Raw genomic sequence first — 16201 nt, 5'->3', positions numbered from 1 at the left:
CTTAATAAACCCCAAATACAAAGTGTAAAGTAATTTTTTGTCAACAAGCAGCCATAACAGTTCTCTTTGGCGGCACCTATGGCGATAAACGGTAATTACAGGAGCACACTTCCCAGATATCCAGACAGCGTTGCATGTGTGACGTCCTCGGTTGGCTACGGCTGTAACTCTTGATTTTCCTGGCTGACGGTCGCTTTCCTTTTTAGACTGTTTGCTTCATCTGAGCGTCAAGTTTGTTTCTCTTTCTTTGGATTTTCACTTTTTGTTGAAGTTGTATCTGTAGTCATCCATCTTTTCTGTTTGTTCAGCCATAGCAGATTACTGTTTACTCGCAACACTTGCAGAGACCGGAAAAGCAGCCGCTTAGCTCCGCCTACCCTCTCTGGCAGACCAACCACTGCTGGTGGATGGAAACGCATCACTAACTGGGCGCCGCTTGTGATTTTTGACGCCCAGTCTGTAATACTGCAAATGCAAAGGCTTTCATCAGTGGGCGATAGATAGAGACTTAACAGACATTTATTTGAATGAAAAAGTTCGAGATTATCACTTTGAAGCTGTAATGTTGGAGTCGATTCTTCAGGGCCTTAAAGATACTAAGAATCAGCTGTGAGAGGATGCATTGTTCGAGGTGAGATGTGGATCAGGGATCTAAACATTGTGTCAGACGTGTTTAAAGTAAATGAAATTTGTAAAGACCTGCAGTGTTAATGTCAGCGTTCTCTGAGGCTGATACTTTTGTGATATAATGTTAGCTGTTAAAGGAATACGAGTCGTGTGTTTATAGTGCTGTTGTTCTGCTATTATAGAGAAATAATAGCAGAGCCCAGTGATTCAGAAAGCGCTCTCTTTAACTGCACAGGCTGTCTGTCTTCCAGTGAGCAGTGCAGAGGAATTTAATGAGTCCCACAGTTGTGATTACAACCGGCTTAATGATCAGGGATGTGAAGGGGGACAGAGAGCTGACAGATTTGTATTTATTATAACGGACATCGCTCTCTGCTGAGGCCCACAGACGCTCACGCCAGCAGCCTCTCTGATGGATACGAAGCCGTGCTGCTTTAACAGCTCTGACTGAAACAATGTGATGGTGAGTGAGAGCGCTGACAGGGTTTGTTAGTTTCTGTGGATTCAGGCGGCTCAAATCGCTATACAGGGATCCAGTAACGACGGTTTGATTGGCAGTGACACGATCAAACACAAGTTGTGCCTTTGATTTCACTTTTCCTTTGATATTTTTGTGTCATTTTTTATAGATAGGGTGAGGCTTCTCCCAAATTAATAGTGAAATAATACGACTGTGAAAATGTAATAAAATATCCTTAATGAAAAAAGGTTTACAATACAGCCTAACGAGATCATTTTAATAACCAGCAACATGTTTTATTACATCTCGAATCATTACATGGGGAATTTCCCTGTTTATTAAATTATCTGACAATTATTGTGTTACATATAGATACAGATTTTATGTCACTTCCTGCCTCCGTATATTAATTATCACAGTGGAAAAAGCAATAAGAAAGAGCATTAATAATCCCTGTTGAAACAGTTAATCTACATCTCACAAAGAAACACATTATCTAATGAGAAAAGAGAGAGAGAACAATAATCAAGTTAATTTGACAATGAAAAAGTAACCTCTAATCTCTTAATATCATGTGTTAATTGTGAGCTTGTTTGATGTGCAGTAATTGTACGTTCTGCCTCGTGTGTTCGGCTCTGCCTTGATGGGGTTAATCTCTGGCTCACCGCTAATAGCCCCGCTGCCGTGTATCTAACACCGTTTTTGAGGGTTTATTTTCATTTAGATGCAGCCGCATCTTTTCCTCCTGGTGCTTCTTTTGATGTTTGAGGAGAGGCCTCAGACACTGGGTGGGTTGAGAGGAAATGCAAATAAATGTGAGGGCAAAGCTCTGGCTGTCATTATACAGAGAAGCAGTAAACACATAAAGGCAAATGTGGCGTGTGTGTGAGGAAGGTAAATGCGCCGCGTGTGTGAGGAGATGCAGATCCTCCGATGGGAATGTGTGCAGAGGATCCAATTAGGAGAGAAGACAGATGAAAGTGCCACTCAGAGGCAGAGGAGGTAAACAAGACAAGCTCAAAGAGTCCAAAAGTGCTTTTTCATTACACTCAGCCGTCATACACTTAAACTTTCTCCACCTGTGCGAGGGTCAGGGGTGGCACAGTGGAGCCGCTCACTAAGGCTGCATCTGAAATAATAGCTGGAAGGAGCTGACCACACTGTTCTCCACTGAAAAGGATCCAGTTATTTCCTTAGCCAGTATGGCAACTACCAAATTATATCAGCTGGTGTCCCTCTGCTGCAAAAAACACCATCGAGTTACCTTTTGTTGCCCTCTGTCGCACGCTGGCGGCTGCATGTTGGTCTGAATGGATCTTCAGGTGGTTTCTCTGTTTGCTTGTTAGGAAACTTTGACTGTTATTTTCTGCACGGCTGTAACGCTGAAAGAAAAAGCCTCCAGTTCTGCATAACACTCCGGTGTGCTGCATAGAAAGTCTCGGAATAACAGCCGAAAAGACTAAAGTTGACGCTGTTCAGATGTCTTTGAGCGAAATAACTGCTGTGGTTTTAGTGTCTGGGGTCTAACGCAACACTGAGAGTCTGCTGTCTTAACTTTACGATGAATAAATAACAACTCGGCTGCAATAAAGACATCATCCTGCAATCTTTAGTCGGCTGCACAGTGACTGTTTGGCCTCTTCATACTTTTAGACAAGCTTTTCCTTGATTTTTATTGTCGTCTATTGAATTTGTTTTTCTTGCTCCTCGAGGAAGAGGAGAGAAAGTGCAGCCAAGCACCTCACCAAAAACGCTGCCTATTAAAATGCAGTCAATGTCATCTTTTCGACAGGCACTCAAACCATCAGCGTGTTTTTTTTTAGTTTTTTTTTTTAGTATTTTCTCCCTGACTCGTGGTGGACACGTTCTACAGGCACCGGGCTTTATCTGGCTGGTGTGAGTATTTGAAATCCCAGTTGGATCCGTCATGAAGCTGTACCTGTCAGAGCAGATTGGTCTTTGATTTACACCGTGCCAATACTCAGCTGAGATTGTGTCAGGTCATCATTCTCCTCCTCTGTCTGAGCCGTTCTGCTAGTGCCATTTGGATACTTCACTTAAACATGTGGTGACACAAACTACCTGTAATACAGAGTAAAATGAACATGTCTCATAAAGATGACAATAATTTACTCTGATATTATCAAAAATAATCCTCTTAAGGTTTCTAAAAGAGGGAAATAAGCATCTTTATTTCCTCAGCGTGCTGTAAGATGAACTGCAGAAACAACGCTGCATTATGTGTTTTTAACTCTTCCGGGTAACGTCACACATCCTCATCAATCCAGAGCCTTCATCTGTTATTAGAATTTTGCCGCCTCCTTTTATTTCAGGCATAAAAGGAAAAGTTGATTCTGACTTAAGACTTCGGTCCTCTTTTGTAGTTTTGGTCGTCATTTCTGTTGATTGTTGTGAAACAGTTGATTACGATAAAGATTGTACTGAAAAAGTGGCTACCGTACCTAATGGGAACTTTTGGGATACCAAGTCAGACTAAAACCATGGTTCTCAACTGGTGGGTCGGGACCCAAAAGTGGGTCGCAGAGTTGTTTTCAGTGGGTCGTGGATGTGTGCTTGAAAAAAATAAGTTGTGGCAAAAAGTCTAAACTGTGCTTTTATTTTGAAGGACATGGGTTTCCTATGACATACGTGCAGTGGTAGTGTAGTTTATTCACACTCTTGTATCCACAGCTAGTTACTTTTACATTCTTAAAACTTAATGAGCCGTTCGGTCGTTGCATTTATGTGTCACTTTTTTAGTTTATTTCTGTTGAAAAAGGCGTCTGACTGAATGAACTGTAGAGAGAATATTTTCCTCCTATGCACTGCCACCTCCTGGGCATTTTGGTTGACTATTATACTGTTGTGTTTTGTGAAGCTGACATACTGTGATGTTTCGTTCTGTCTCAGGTCCAAACTGCACCATTTTTTATTAAATACATTTGAGTGGTTGAAAAATTCTGAAATTTGGGACGCGATCTGTTATTAAGGAGGTGGTGGTGGGTCCTGAGGCGAGACCAGTTGAGGGCCACTGGACTAAACCATCCCCCAATCCCCCATACGCATCTATGCTTCATATTTCTTGGCGCTCACTGCTGCAAAATATTCAGATGGAACATCAACACACAACATTTTCAAACAAGCTCTGCAAATCCTTTTCTTCCTCAGACGGCTGAATTTCAGAGTAAGACAAAAAAAAATATTTTTCAGTCTGTTTCTAAACCGCACTGATTCAAAGAGTTCTTCTATCTATTAATCCAGCAGATTCCTAATCAGTCATTCAAAATCATAATTGATTTCATTTTGTTTCTTAAGACTTAAGACTATTTTAGTGTGATGGTCACTGTTGGTCTAAAGGTGGCTGAACACTGCCCAGACCAACACCAACTGTAGGGTCAGTGTGCGCCGATAGTTTTGTTTGTCGGATGGAGTTGTTCGAGCTTGACATGTCTAGTCGTGTTTGGTGGAGTCGTGGAAAGTCGGACCAATGTGCGCCTTTTCCTAACAAACCGCAACATCCTGAGAGTGCGTTCCCTTGACAACTGGACTATAGTTGCGTGCAGAACATCAGTACACACAACTTTCTTTTTCTAATGTTGGTTAACTAGCTGTTAACTACTAACTGTCAGCTGTCCGTTAAGCACTCACTTTAGTTTTGGTTTTATAAAGTAGGCAGCAGCAGTCTGTCCTGTCGGCTAATGTCTGGGCAGTGTGGAGCTGGCAGTTGGTTTCCGGAACATTCTAAAGACTTCAACTGCCAGCTTTAGAATGTTGAGGTGAGTTGGGCGTTGTCTGGGCAGTGTGCAGCCACCTGAAGTCAAATTGTAATGGATGTTTACATCCGACAGTCTGGGTGATAATTTTACCTTTTTCCTTTGTTTTCTCTTCTAAACAAGTTCAGCTCACCTTGTATGTTTGTTTAAAATGCTTCTGATCAGTCACTGCTTGTGCCTCATCCTCCATCTGAAAATAACTTTGGTCATTTCAGTGCTTTAATTACAGATTCAGAGAATTACAGATCATTTTTCAGTTAACATAACCTGACGTGACCGTTCTTTTATTCCTCTGTGACAGAAATCTGTTGCTCCTTCCCCTCTGATGTAACCTGCTGAGCAGAAAGCAGGAAAAGTCACCGGCGATGTTATTTAGAATGCTTACAAGGCCTTAGCACATTCTTCAGACGTGCACACACACACACACATCTGCCTCAGCCCTTGTTCAGCCACGCCAGGGTGCTATTACTCTCATAAGGCCTGAAAATACGACACGCTGATGGAGAGACTAAGTGGCGGTCTGGTCTGCAATCATGGTCATGGCCAGATTGTTTTCAGGTCATCAATGGCTCTGATCATCAAGCTTGAGCCTGCCTTCTTCTCTCTCTGCTCATTGGGCACAATTGATTGTGTTCTTAAATCTTCCCCTTTATTCACAATGGCTGTATTGATTACGATACTTTACAGCCGGAGTGCGAGCTGTTGTTGCCGCCGCCTGTAGCCACTAACAAAGATGTAATCGCTCAAAGCCTCCAACTACCAATTTACCCCAGTGCTCACTTCCTCGCTGAGAAATTTACCCGGGAATTCTGAATTACTGTAACTACGCCTCATTTCCAGACGCACACATCCAATCCTGATGAGTGGTGGAAGCAGTGGAAGGAGCACTGGAGTGTATTTAGTCCTCTGAATCAAATATTGACAGTTCACAAATATATTCCTCGCACTGTTAGGATTAGTTAATGTGAAGGTTTTTATTGTTTGAATTAGGAGGATGAACCTTTGAAATCACACATATCTGCACTTTCCCGGAGGCACTGTAACCCCTGGGAGGACATTTCCACATTCTTCTGATAGTTATTGTGAAACCTTCGTAGTAAAATTATTTTGTTCTGTCAATAAAACACCACGGTGGCGGCGAGCAGAGGAGGAGGGGATCTTCCTCTCCTGCAGAAACAATGCACAGAGCAGCACTTCCTTTTAATCATCACTATCAAAGGAGACAAGCAGGCAGCCAAAGCAGAATTTCCCCGGCTCTGGGGCAGAATGAGGCGCTGTTTGAGGATCACACTCCAGTATATCGCCTATGGGAAGATAAGGTGATTATTCAGCCAGCCAATTAGGGGCCTGCTTGCATGTGTGCTGCTCTCTCCTGGTGTTTGTTACAGCAGCACTCCTTACTGCTCCTGTCCCTGAGAGACTACGGTAAATAATGCACCGCACAGATGTTCGTCTTCACATTATACATAAACATCAGATGACATGTATGCTCCTAAGTGTTTCTGACTGACACGAGGAGACTAAACTTTTCCTGCGTAGAAGTTTTCTTATTACTGAATATGTGTTTATGTACATCCTTGTCAAAGTCCACTTATGTGCATTTTAAATCTGGCTTTTAAAATGTCTCAAATAGTTCCTGTGACATTAATAACCGCCCTGTAACATATTCAGACACCCTTCTTTTTATGTTTTTGTCGCACATCAAGATTTGGATCGTACAAATGTGAAGCAGTTTAAAAGAAGCAGGAAGGGTTTTATAAAAGTCTTGACACTTTGGGAGCCCGTTCCTTATAATTTAGGTATCATTCTTCATTTACCTGCTTAAAGGGCCAGTTCGCCGATTTTCAACCTCAGTCCTGTCATGCTATTATGAGGAGCTAATGCCATTATGGTAGGGGGAAAAATGCAATTTCGCTCTGTGCCTTTAGAGGACGCTATCCGCTTTTCCAATGGTCTCTGGAAAACCTCCGCCGCGTTGTCTCGCAGAGGTTTTCCAGGGCCCACTGGAGGGCCCAGGGAGCTTGCTACACTTCCTCAATCTAGGAGGCCCACATCCGATGTCTCGTTCAAAATCCGCAGGTTTGTAATGTAGACTGTAGAGCCCAAGATTTCATTCTCGTCGTATTTCGCCAAAATCAATGTCCTTGACTGGAAAACGGTAGTATTTCACTCCAGCGTCTCTCGCTAGATGGTTCCTTTCAGAGGGAGGGGCGCAATGCACGCTGGGTAATGTAGGAATGTAGAATGGGCGAAACCAGGAGCTGCTTGTACAACTTTCTCCACAGCTATGGCGCCAATTTCAAATATTATTGCTTCTATTGATTTTTGACTGACAGCAGCTTTTTCCAGGGGCCAGTTGCTCCTGTAAGGACAAACTTCATCGTGTCATTGATTTGATCCTGAGCTTGTTAAAGAGGTACAGCATATACACTAATCCTCTCACTGGAAGATGTGGCCTTATTTCAGGCAATGTCTCAGAATACACATACATGTGTCATGAAACTGTGGTAACCTGATTATGGGAGCAGCTCATCGGGCTGTGAGTGTCTTTGTTCAGACGCACAGCAGAGACATTGTGCAAAAAGAATGAAGAAAAGGGGCCTTCATTTACCTCCCTCATCCCCCACAGTAAAAAGAATGATCATGTGCTCCACTGAGTGTGTTCCACATAAAGTATACAACATTTGTGTAGTAAAGTAGGACAGAGCTGAATGTCAGACCTAACTCCATATATACCTCCTGGTGCCTCTGCAAAATAAAAGCCTGAATGGGATGAATGCATCATTTTGTTCACTTTGTAGCGATCTGTTCTCGCTTTGACATGCATCCTAATTATTGCCTCCTTTTTCTTCATCAAACAGCTAAACGATGTCTCTGTTGTAAAACTACAAAACATGTAAAGTCTTGGACGAGCGGATTCTTTTATAGACTTTGTGTTTTTGTGTGTTTGTTGTCACTCATTTGTCTCACTGTTTTCTGACTGAATTCATTATTTGTGCGGTTATTATATGAATTAGACAGGCAGGCTGCATGGTTGATCCATGGCTGAATCACTTTTGTATTTATGTTCATTTCAGGCAGCGTTCTCTTTGTCTGTTTGGGCTGCTCTCTGTCACTTTGTAGTGCTGCTGCGATGAGATGAATGCTGATGGATGTGAGGATTTCAATGAATATAAACCAGCTGAGCTCTGCTAAACCAAGTCTGCACACCCAAAGCACTGCTGATAAAACCTTCTCTTGTGCATCTTATGTCTGAGATCTTATAATCTAGTTTCCCACTGCTTTTGCGCCTTAACCTCGATTTGTGTCAGATACAAAATCAAGCTGGATTCAGACATGGTTCAGTATGGAGGCCACGGGCGGCTGGACCACAACACAGAGTTCTACACCGAGGCCGAGCACTTCAACGGACGCCAAAACTCCATAAAGGTAAAAAACTTGTTTTGACTCATCAAAGGTCATCTTTTGTTGAACGTCCTCGAGTCCTGTATATGGAGTGTACTCCACTAATAAGTCCAGGGCCATTGTAGTCGAGTCCGCTCTCTAACCCACTTTTCTGCTAACCTATGCTGTATCAACATCCCACTCTGCATACTAATTCTGACGTGTTTGGAGGGCGTTGTACATTAAAACTGACAAAGTGACAAAACTAAGAGTACTCAAACATGTCAGTATGCAAATAAATGAATTTTGAGTGTGCTGTAAATGGGCACCATTGTCCCATAATGCACTGCACATATGTAATGAAGGAGCTCAGAGGAGAAACACATCAAAAGCAGCGGTGGGTGGTGATGAGACAGCTCCAGAAATATCTTTCAAAAATAAAAACATGAAGCGTTACAACTTTAGACAAACATTTTTCTTTTCTTTGTTGTGTCCAAATTTATTTTGCCTGTAGCGAAACAAAGACACGTCTAGAATCTTTTCCTATTATCACAAAATGTATAAAAGGTGCATCGTTTCTTGTGTACTAACAGACTAAGTACTTTGGTGTGTGTGCAGCATTGCTTTGTCCTCACACACCTATTTCACCTCAGACACTTTGATCAGTTACACAGGTAAACGAAGGATAGGGCACATGATTGTGTTCTTTTTAGGAGTTCTTGTAGTCATGATCATATACAGAAGATACTTGGACCTACTGTAGCATGAAACACTCATAACATCACAAATAATGTCAACTATGACCTCTGTTCCATTAGAGAGTCCCAATAAAACACTGAGAACCTGAGACTAGCACCTGAAAACATAATACAGCCATCAGTCATGTTATTAGTTGCACATCTGACACATGAGTCCACTGGTCAACAGATTGGTAACAAGTCAGTGCTGATGGGCACCAGAATATCTAAACATTACTAAACCAGGCGACACTTGAACAGCTACTATATGCAGGCCTTACTTCACGTCTTGATCTGTTATCTTTACAATTCTTGTATGTTTGTATCTCGTGTTCTCACAGCCAGCCGAGGCACACATTAACAATGCTCCATAGAATCACAGGATGTGCATGGTGCCATTATGAGCTTATCAATCTCCAAACCCATCGGCTATAGTCTGATGATGATATAGCCCTTGGGGGGACAACGGTGAACATGTCGGGCTTCCTTTCCCGCGTGCTGCGTTGTTTACAGAAACCGTTTTCTCGTGATTAACGGATCTTACCTTTGCCGAAGTTTCAACATCATGATGCAGATTTGTAAAACATAAAAATGAAGCTTTGTCAGGTCTGTCCTCAAGAGGAGAAGAAAACTACTTTTAAAACGCTCGTTTGTTGAACGGAGGTTGGATTGATGCATTTGATGAAGTCGGGAAATCTAAGCGCTGAACAACTTTCGTGACACAGCATTAAGGAAATTTATCTTAAAGGTATAGTTCGGATTATTGGACACGAAGTTGTATGAAATACTTGCTAGTAGTGTAGTGGATGCAAAGCTGTAAGCTCACTCACCGAGTCCCGTGGTCGGAGTTCTGGCTGGTTCCGAACGTAGAACAAGTAGTTCCCACGAGATGAACTACCCTACCAAAACAACACGCAGGCAATGGTGTTTCATTTTCAACACAAAATCATCATCCTAGGATTTCATACACTGCACCTTTTTTTGGCACTATTTTCTCTCTTGAACAATCCAGTAGTAGCTGTTTCACGTTGATTCTGACTGATTCGCGTCATCCTTGAAGTAAACATGTCAGACTACCAAAGTGATGAGGAAGATTTGTCTTTTACAACAGATCCAACGGGATATCTAGGAGGATGATTTTGTGTTGAAAATGGATCACCACTGCCTGCGCGTTGTCTTTGTAGGGTTAAACTTTTGGGTTTCACGACCCTGGCGTCTCGCCGGAACGACTTATTCAGAACCGGCCAGAACTCCGACCATGGGACCCGGTGAGTGAGCCAATAGCTTTGCATCCGCTACACTACTAGCAAGTATTTCATTCAACTTACTATTCAAAAATCCAAAACCAAATTTTGATCTAGAACGGATTGTTAGCTGAACTTGACGTTTGTTTATTAATAAGAGGCTAAATCATCGTCAGATGACGCTGATGAGAGCCGGGATGTCATTACGATGGATGACGCTCCGCCTGCCTCACAGACTGTTTTTCCTGCACACGCTGCAGCCTGCTGATACGTGATTGGTCAGTATTACTCGGATTACAAGCGTACTACAAACAGAAACCAGAACACTTGCCTTCCCTAAAATCCACGTCCCTGCCTACAGATTCTACATTTCTATGTAGAAGCTGTAAATAGAGATCATGAGCTTGTTAAGGCCTTGTTGAAAGAATTAGTGGCTTAAATCGATCTGTGCAACAATATTGCTATTTGTTCTATCTGTATATTAATCCCGTTAGGATTCTTTAAGTATTGAATACTTCCTTACTTTTAAATGTCACGTGTTAAGAATGATACAAACTGCATTCATTCTATGTTTGATGATATCAAAGTATCGACTTTAAAAAATGATCTACAATCGATCATTCTCATTATTAGGATTAGCTTTTAACACAGACCACAGAAAATCATCAAACATGGCTGCAGCAGAAATAAAGTCCTGAATCAGTCCATGGGGGGTGGCCTCCATTGTTTGTGGATTCTAAACAACATTAGTTTTTGTTTGTGAATAAAAAATTTGGCTTCTATGAATTCCTCTCTGCTCACGCTGGCAGTTATCCTGGAGTCATTGAGCGTTTTGTGGATCTGATGTCTGCGCTCCCTCAGATTCTCTGGCAAACAATGTGCATTATTCATGTTGTTAGAACTCACCTTTTTATGTGCACGCCTCTTAAGCCCGCACGGCGTCACGGAGGGGAGAGAAAGATCTGGCAGAATGAACCACTGGGCGTCCATCACGGAGATTAGCTTTAGGCTAACAGCATGAACGAAGGTCGCTCCTTGAAATACAGAAAAACACTGATGTGCATTTTAAGCAGAGCGTTCGAGGATCTTCATCGTGTTCGCTGCACTTTATTACTTATGTTTTTTCCTGATTAAAATGCTGAAGGGCAAAAAGATGTTAGATAAAGATAAATAAGGTCAGACTGACTCATGATCGCATGTTCAGATGTAAATGAATCATATTAAAGCGTGAGGACAGTGAAGCCTTCTGCACAGTCATCCTACAGCTAATCTCTGGGTTTCCTGTGTGTTCAGTAAAATAATATCTCCGAGCAGAACACTGCTGCTGTTTCAGCTCCAGAGGTGACACAGCACCTGATGAGCTGTTTGTTTATCTGAACTCAGCCTGAACTTCCTTAGATCAATACCCAGAGTGTTACAGTTAATAGAGAGAGGATATTTCTCTTTATTAAGAGTTGGAGCCGGCTTTCAATGGATCAGAAATGTGTTTGGCAAAGTTCACACTCCTGTTTAGAGCCTCAGCTCAGCATTATTTAACCTGTGGTAAAAAGCCTCTTCCTCTCTCAGGCGGAGCGTCCTCCTCCGTCGTATTAGCTGAGGTTTCGTCAGTGAAGGACTCAAATTCCACATTCTCTTAAATCTTTTCTCACTCTTATTAATTCAAACAGCACCGCTTCAGCCACGTCCCTCTTGGCCAAAATGTGAAGTTTAGTTAACAAGTCATCTGCTAATGTTGGCACCATCACGGATTAATGGGGAATGAAAGGGAGTGCGAGGAGCAGGGCAGACGGGGGAGGGAGGGGGGAGGGAGGGTGTGGACTCTTCTGCACATACTGTATCTTCTTTCCTCGGCTCCCTCACACAGATTGCACCATCAGACTGTAGTCTTGCATAAAGATGCTTCTCCTCCTCCTCCTCCTCACTCCTACCTGCTCATGACAGGAATAATCAGACTGGAGCCTCTGCGGGGGCCGCTGATGGTGCCCACACCAGCCATGTTTTATTTAACAACTGTTGCTCTCAAAGTCTGCAAACTTCCTCTCTCCTGTCTTTTTAATGGCTCTGTCAGTTCTCCAGCTTCATGAGCGCGATGATAAACTCTCATATCCTCCAAGAATGCATCTCTCTCAGGCTGAGGATGCTCGTAATTGGATGACGCAGCGGAGTCGAGAGGCTCGGGGAAAATGTGGCGAGGATCATGTGACCGTGATGCCCCGCGTGTTTGCAAATCTGGTGCTGGACTGTTGTCATTTGACATTTCTTATTGTCTTTCAGTCATTTCTTTTTCTCCATTATAGAAAAATACAAAAAAGAAAAATGCCCTCCCCCGTACAACGACACAAACAAGAACAAAACAAGACGTGCTCGCCGGGAAAGCAGATGGAAAACAAGATGTACGGGGCATACAGAGGACTGCAGCGCGGTGTTGTAGGAGGCGTTGGAAGGTTGTGTCTGTGACACACTGTTTCAGTTTCAAATGTATTTTCTACTAGAAAAACTATTCGATTTATAGGATTAAGCATTAAAGGGCCAGTTTGCCGATTTTCAACCCCGGTCCTATCATGCTGTTATGGGGAGCTGATGCCATTATGGTAGGAAAAAAATGCAATTCCGCTCTGTGCCTTTGGAGGACGCTATCCGCTTCTACAATGGGCCCTGGAAAAAGGCCAGGGAGCTTGCTAAACTACACTTCCTCACTCTACGCCTCCGATGTCATGTCTCGTTCAAAATCGTCAGGTTTGAAATGTAGACTGCAGACCTGAAGATTTTTTAGACGATCCATCAGTATATTCTCGTCGTGTTTCGGATTCTGTACCGCTCTGACCCATTGCCTGCAGCAAAATGGTAGTATTTCACTCCAGCGTCTCTCGCTGGGTTGTTCCTTTCAGAGGGAGGCGCGCAATGCACGCTGGGTATTGTAGGAATGTAGAATGGGCGAAACCGCGAGCTGTTTGAACTTTCTCCACAGCTATGGCACCAATTTCAAATATTATTGCTTCTATCGATTACAGAGAACACCAGCTTTGACTGACAGTGGCTTTTTCCAGGGGAGAACTGCTCCTTTAACAATGTAGTAACCAGTACATGCTGCACGCTCATGCTGGAGTACCAATAGGTGAACCAACAACAGCATCATGGCGACCTGAAACGTTTTTTATATTAACTGTTCAAATCATTGAATTGCCATAAATAAAGCCCAGTTAGAAGGTATAAACCCTTTTTTTAAGGTGACCTGTGTACTATTTACAGTGAGTTCCACATCGATCATATTTAACATGTTTTAAGGTTTGAGTCACTGAGTAGCGTTTGAAGCAGCATCTCCATCTGAGATAACACAGACTGCATGTATTCTCTCTCACTAATTGATAGAAGATCCATGTCAGTGACTGGTTCTAATTAAAATGCTAATATCACTTTCCGGTTGTGACTGAGCACAATGGGAAAAGAGATTTAGTTTTAACAGCAGCTATTAAATAGACCAATGGTTTCCAAAGTGGGTGCCATTGCACCCTGGGGTGCCTTGAGGACAGGCCAAGGGTTCGGAAAGATTTATCAGATCAGTGTTCACTACTGTGCACTTGTAATAACTTTTCATAACACAAAAAAAAATATGCCGTTGTTTTCAAATAAAGCAAGACAGAATAAAAAAGCAATCAATGTAACAGTCACTGTATTAAAACTCTGCTTAATATGCTGCAGCTGATGATGTGACGACCCAGCTATCAGAGAAATAGGGACCATCAGAGCAGACGATGGACAGGTTTGACGAGCCGGTGAACATAGCGCAGCAGCTAAAGAGACAGATATTTCTCTCAGTACTTTGTAGAGACCAAAGACAGAGACGACAGAGAGAGAATACACTGGCTTACATTCATCAGGTAGCCAGACACTTTAAATAAGAGCTCATGCTGAATGTTTAAATATATATGTTTGTATACTTCTAATATAGATGTCGTTAAAGGTTTCTAATGTTGTTTGTTAGCTGTAACAAAAGAATCAGCGCTCTTTATTTTACCCTGCTTATATAAAGACAGTGAATGTTTCAGAAGCTATGAAGCTGTGAAGCTGAATAGGAAAGATGAAAAAATCTCTCTTCTCTTTATGCAAATAGAGAACGTCTTGGAAACGACAGCTTAGCCTTCATCTGAGTGAAGTGACAACTTGATTTACTCTGCAGAGCGTTTCATGAGAATCTCGCACATCAAGAACTCGGACTTCTGCTGTTGAACGATAACAAGTTATTCATTTAGCAAGACAAAAAGTGAAAAAGTCAGCGACTACAATCCACTCTGAATTATTTCAGTTCAACCTCCTCCGGTATTTTTCACATTCACAGTTTTGTTTGTCTGTCAAAATGTCAGAGACATAATGTTGGGAAACACTGAATAATTAGCTGCTTTGATGAACTTCGCACACATCAAAGAGGTTCTCTCCTCTGACAAAGAAATGAAGTTAAAGTGAGGAAGAAAGAGAAGGTGAGGATTGTCTCTAATGATCAAAAGATGTTCATTTCCATGAGGAACGTCTAAAAGCTGGTGTTAAAGTGTGAATACTGTCTGAAACATGTACACAGTTACAATCCTGCATCCCTTTGTGAGAATAAACTACAGAGTTTGAAGCAGATCCATCAGACCCAAAATCATTTTTAAATTCATGTTTCGTTTATTTTGTAAAAATTCTATCGAGAACCTGTTTCATAAATCATTGGTGTTTATTTCCAATACTTACGGTAACATCACATTTAAGCAATATCACATGAGAGGGAGCATTGTACTGAATATCATCTCAGCTGTGAATGGTCGAAGGCACAAGGCCACAAGTGTGATGTTGCTTTTATACAACAGGTAAACAAGTGGCAAATAGTAGTAAACATTATTAATCAACAACAGATTATTGTAATTAGTTCAACAACTTAACTGAAACTGGACTGTTGTTGCCGAGCAACCTAAACATTCTCCTGCCTGTGTCTACAGGTGACCACAGATCAGCTGTTTTTTATCACGTACATTTACCTGTTTGTTTTAATTTATCATCAGCCAGTGAAATAAGAGTCTGCTGTGTGATTCAGAGGTACTAGCTTGGCTAATGTAGACATACACGGTCTGCTGTGATGTTAATGAGCAGTATTCAGAACACCTGAGGCGGAGTGATACACAGAGTGAAAAGTCCCAGTGATGTTGTTCTCTATATCGTGGGAAGCCTCTTGTCCAATCAGATTACTTGGTCAGAACTAATTGTTGTATAAATAAATGCTACCATTGCAGTAAAATACGTCCTCATCTTTAAAAATGTTGATATCATTGCAACAGAGTTTTAACACTTGAGTAAATTGTTCATATACAGCTAAGAAACATGTCCGACCTCCAAAATAAGAGCCTGTCTGGACTCAGTTAACCATCCAGGTCAGGTTTGTGCTGTTACTCAGTCAGATCCTCAGCCCGTCTAAAGTACAACCTGCATGTGCAGAAGTGCTTAGAGGGAGAGGATCCTGGTAAAGTGAGTAATGGAGCCCAGCAGAGACACGTCTGCAGACTTTAAGTGCACAGATAGCCGGGCTTTGCTCTCGCCAGCAGTCCGGGTCAGCAGACAGAAACCTGGAGGATGATCTATTCCTGTGAAGCCGCTCATGAATCCTTCATCAGTGTGTTTGAACATTGATCAGATTGAGTATTAGCCCCAAGGCTGGACTCTGCTCTAAAGTGAGTAAAATATTCTCACATGAAATATGATATAAGAACATCCGTGAGACAAAAGAGGTTAAAAAAAGGACAGACGTGCTCGGCTAACTTTCTGCTAATACCGAACAATCTTCTTCATGTCAGTTTGTTTTGCAGTTTGGACATTAACGCTCAGATTGCAAACAGATTTGCAAAGGTTGTGTTGTACAGTAACTGCTGTTGGATCGGCTGGTAGTAACTGCTGTCGCTCAGATCTGAAATGAGGCTTGTGAATGTCTGCTGTTGAAGCTCAGAGTCC

The 16201-nt window shown here is 42.2% G+C and overlaps 1 protein-coding gene across 1 annotated transcript in view; it reads left to right on the top strand.

Annotated features, from left to right (window-relative positions):
• gbe1b (glucan (1,4-alpha-), branching enzyme 1b) overlaps window positions 1-16201 on the top strand; it is an 89346-nt gene that overhangs the window by 69559 nt on the left and 3586 nt on the right. Inside the window, exon 15 of the mRNA XM_069669048.1 lies at window positions 8172-8289. Within this exon, the coding sequence (XP_069525149.1) occupies window positions 8172-8289 (118 nt within the window). The remainder of the gene's footprint in view (window positions 1-8171; window positions 8290-16201) is intronic.

The sequence above is a fragment of the Semicossyphus pulcher genome, unplaced genomic scaffold (genome assembly GCF_022749685.1).
Source record: "Semicossyphus pulcher isolate SPU_LCO1_2020_fin unplaced genomic scaffold, fSemPul1.0.p SCAF_19, whole genome shotgun sequence".
In the NCBI taxonomy this organism is placed as follows: domain Eukaryota; kingdom Metazoa; phylum Chordata; class Actinopteri; order Labriformes; family Labridae; genus Semicossyphus; species Semicossyphus pulcher.
The sequence above is the reverse complement of the archived record's forward strand: the minus strand, read 5'-3'. Positions and strand labels throughout refer to the sequence as shown.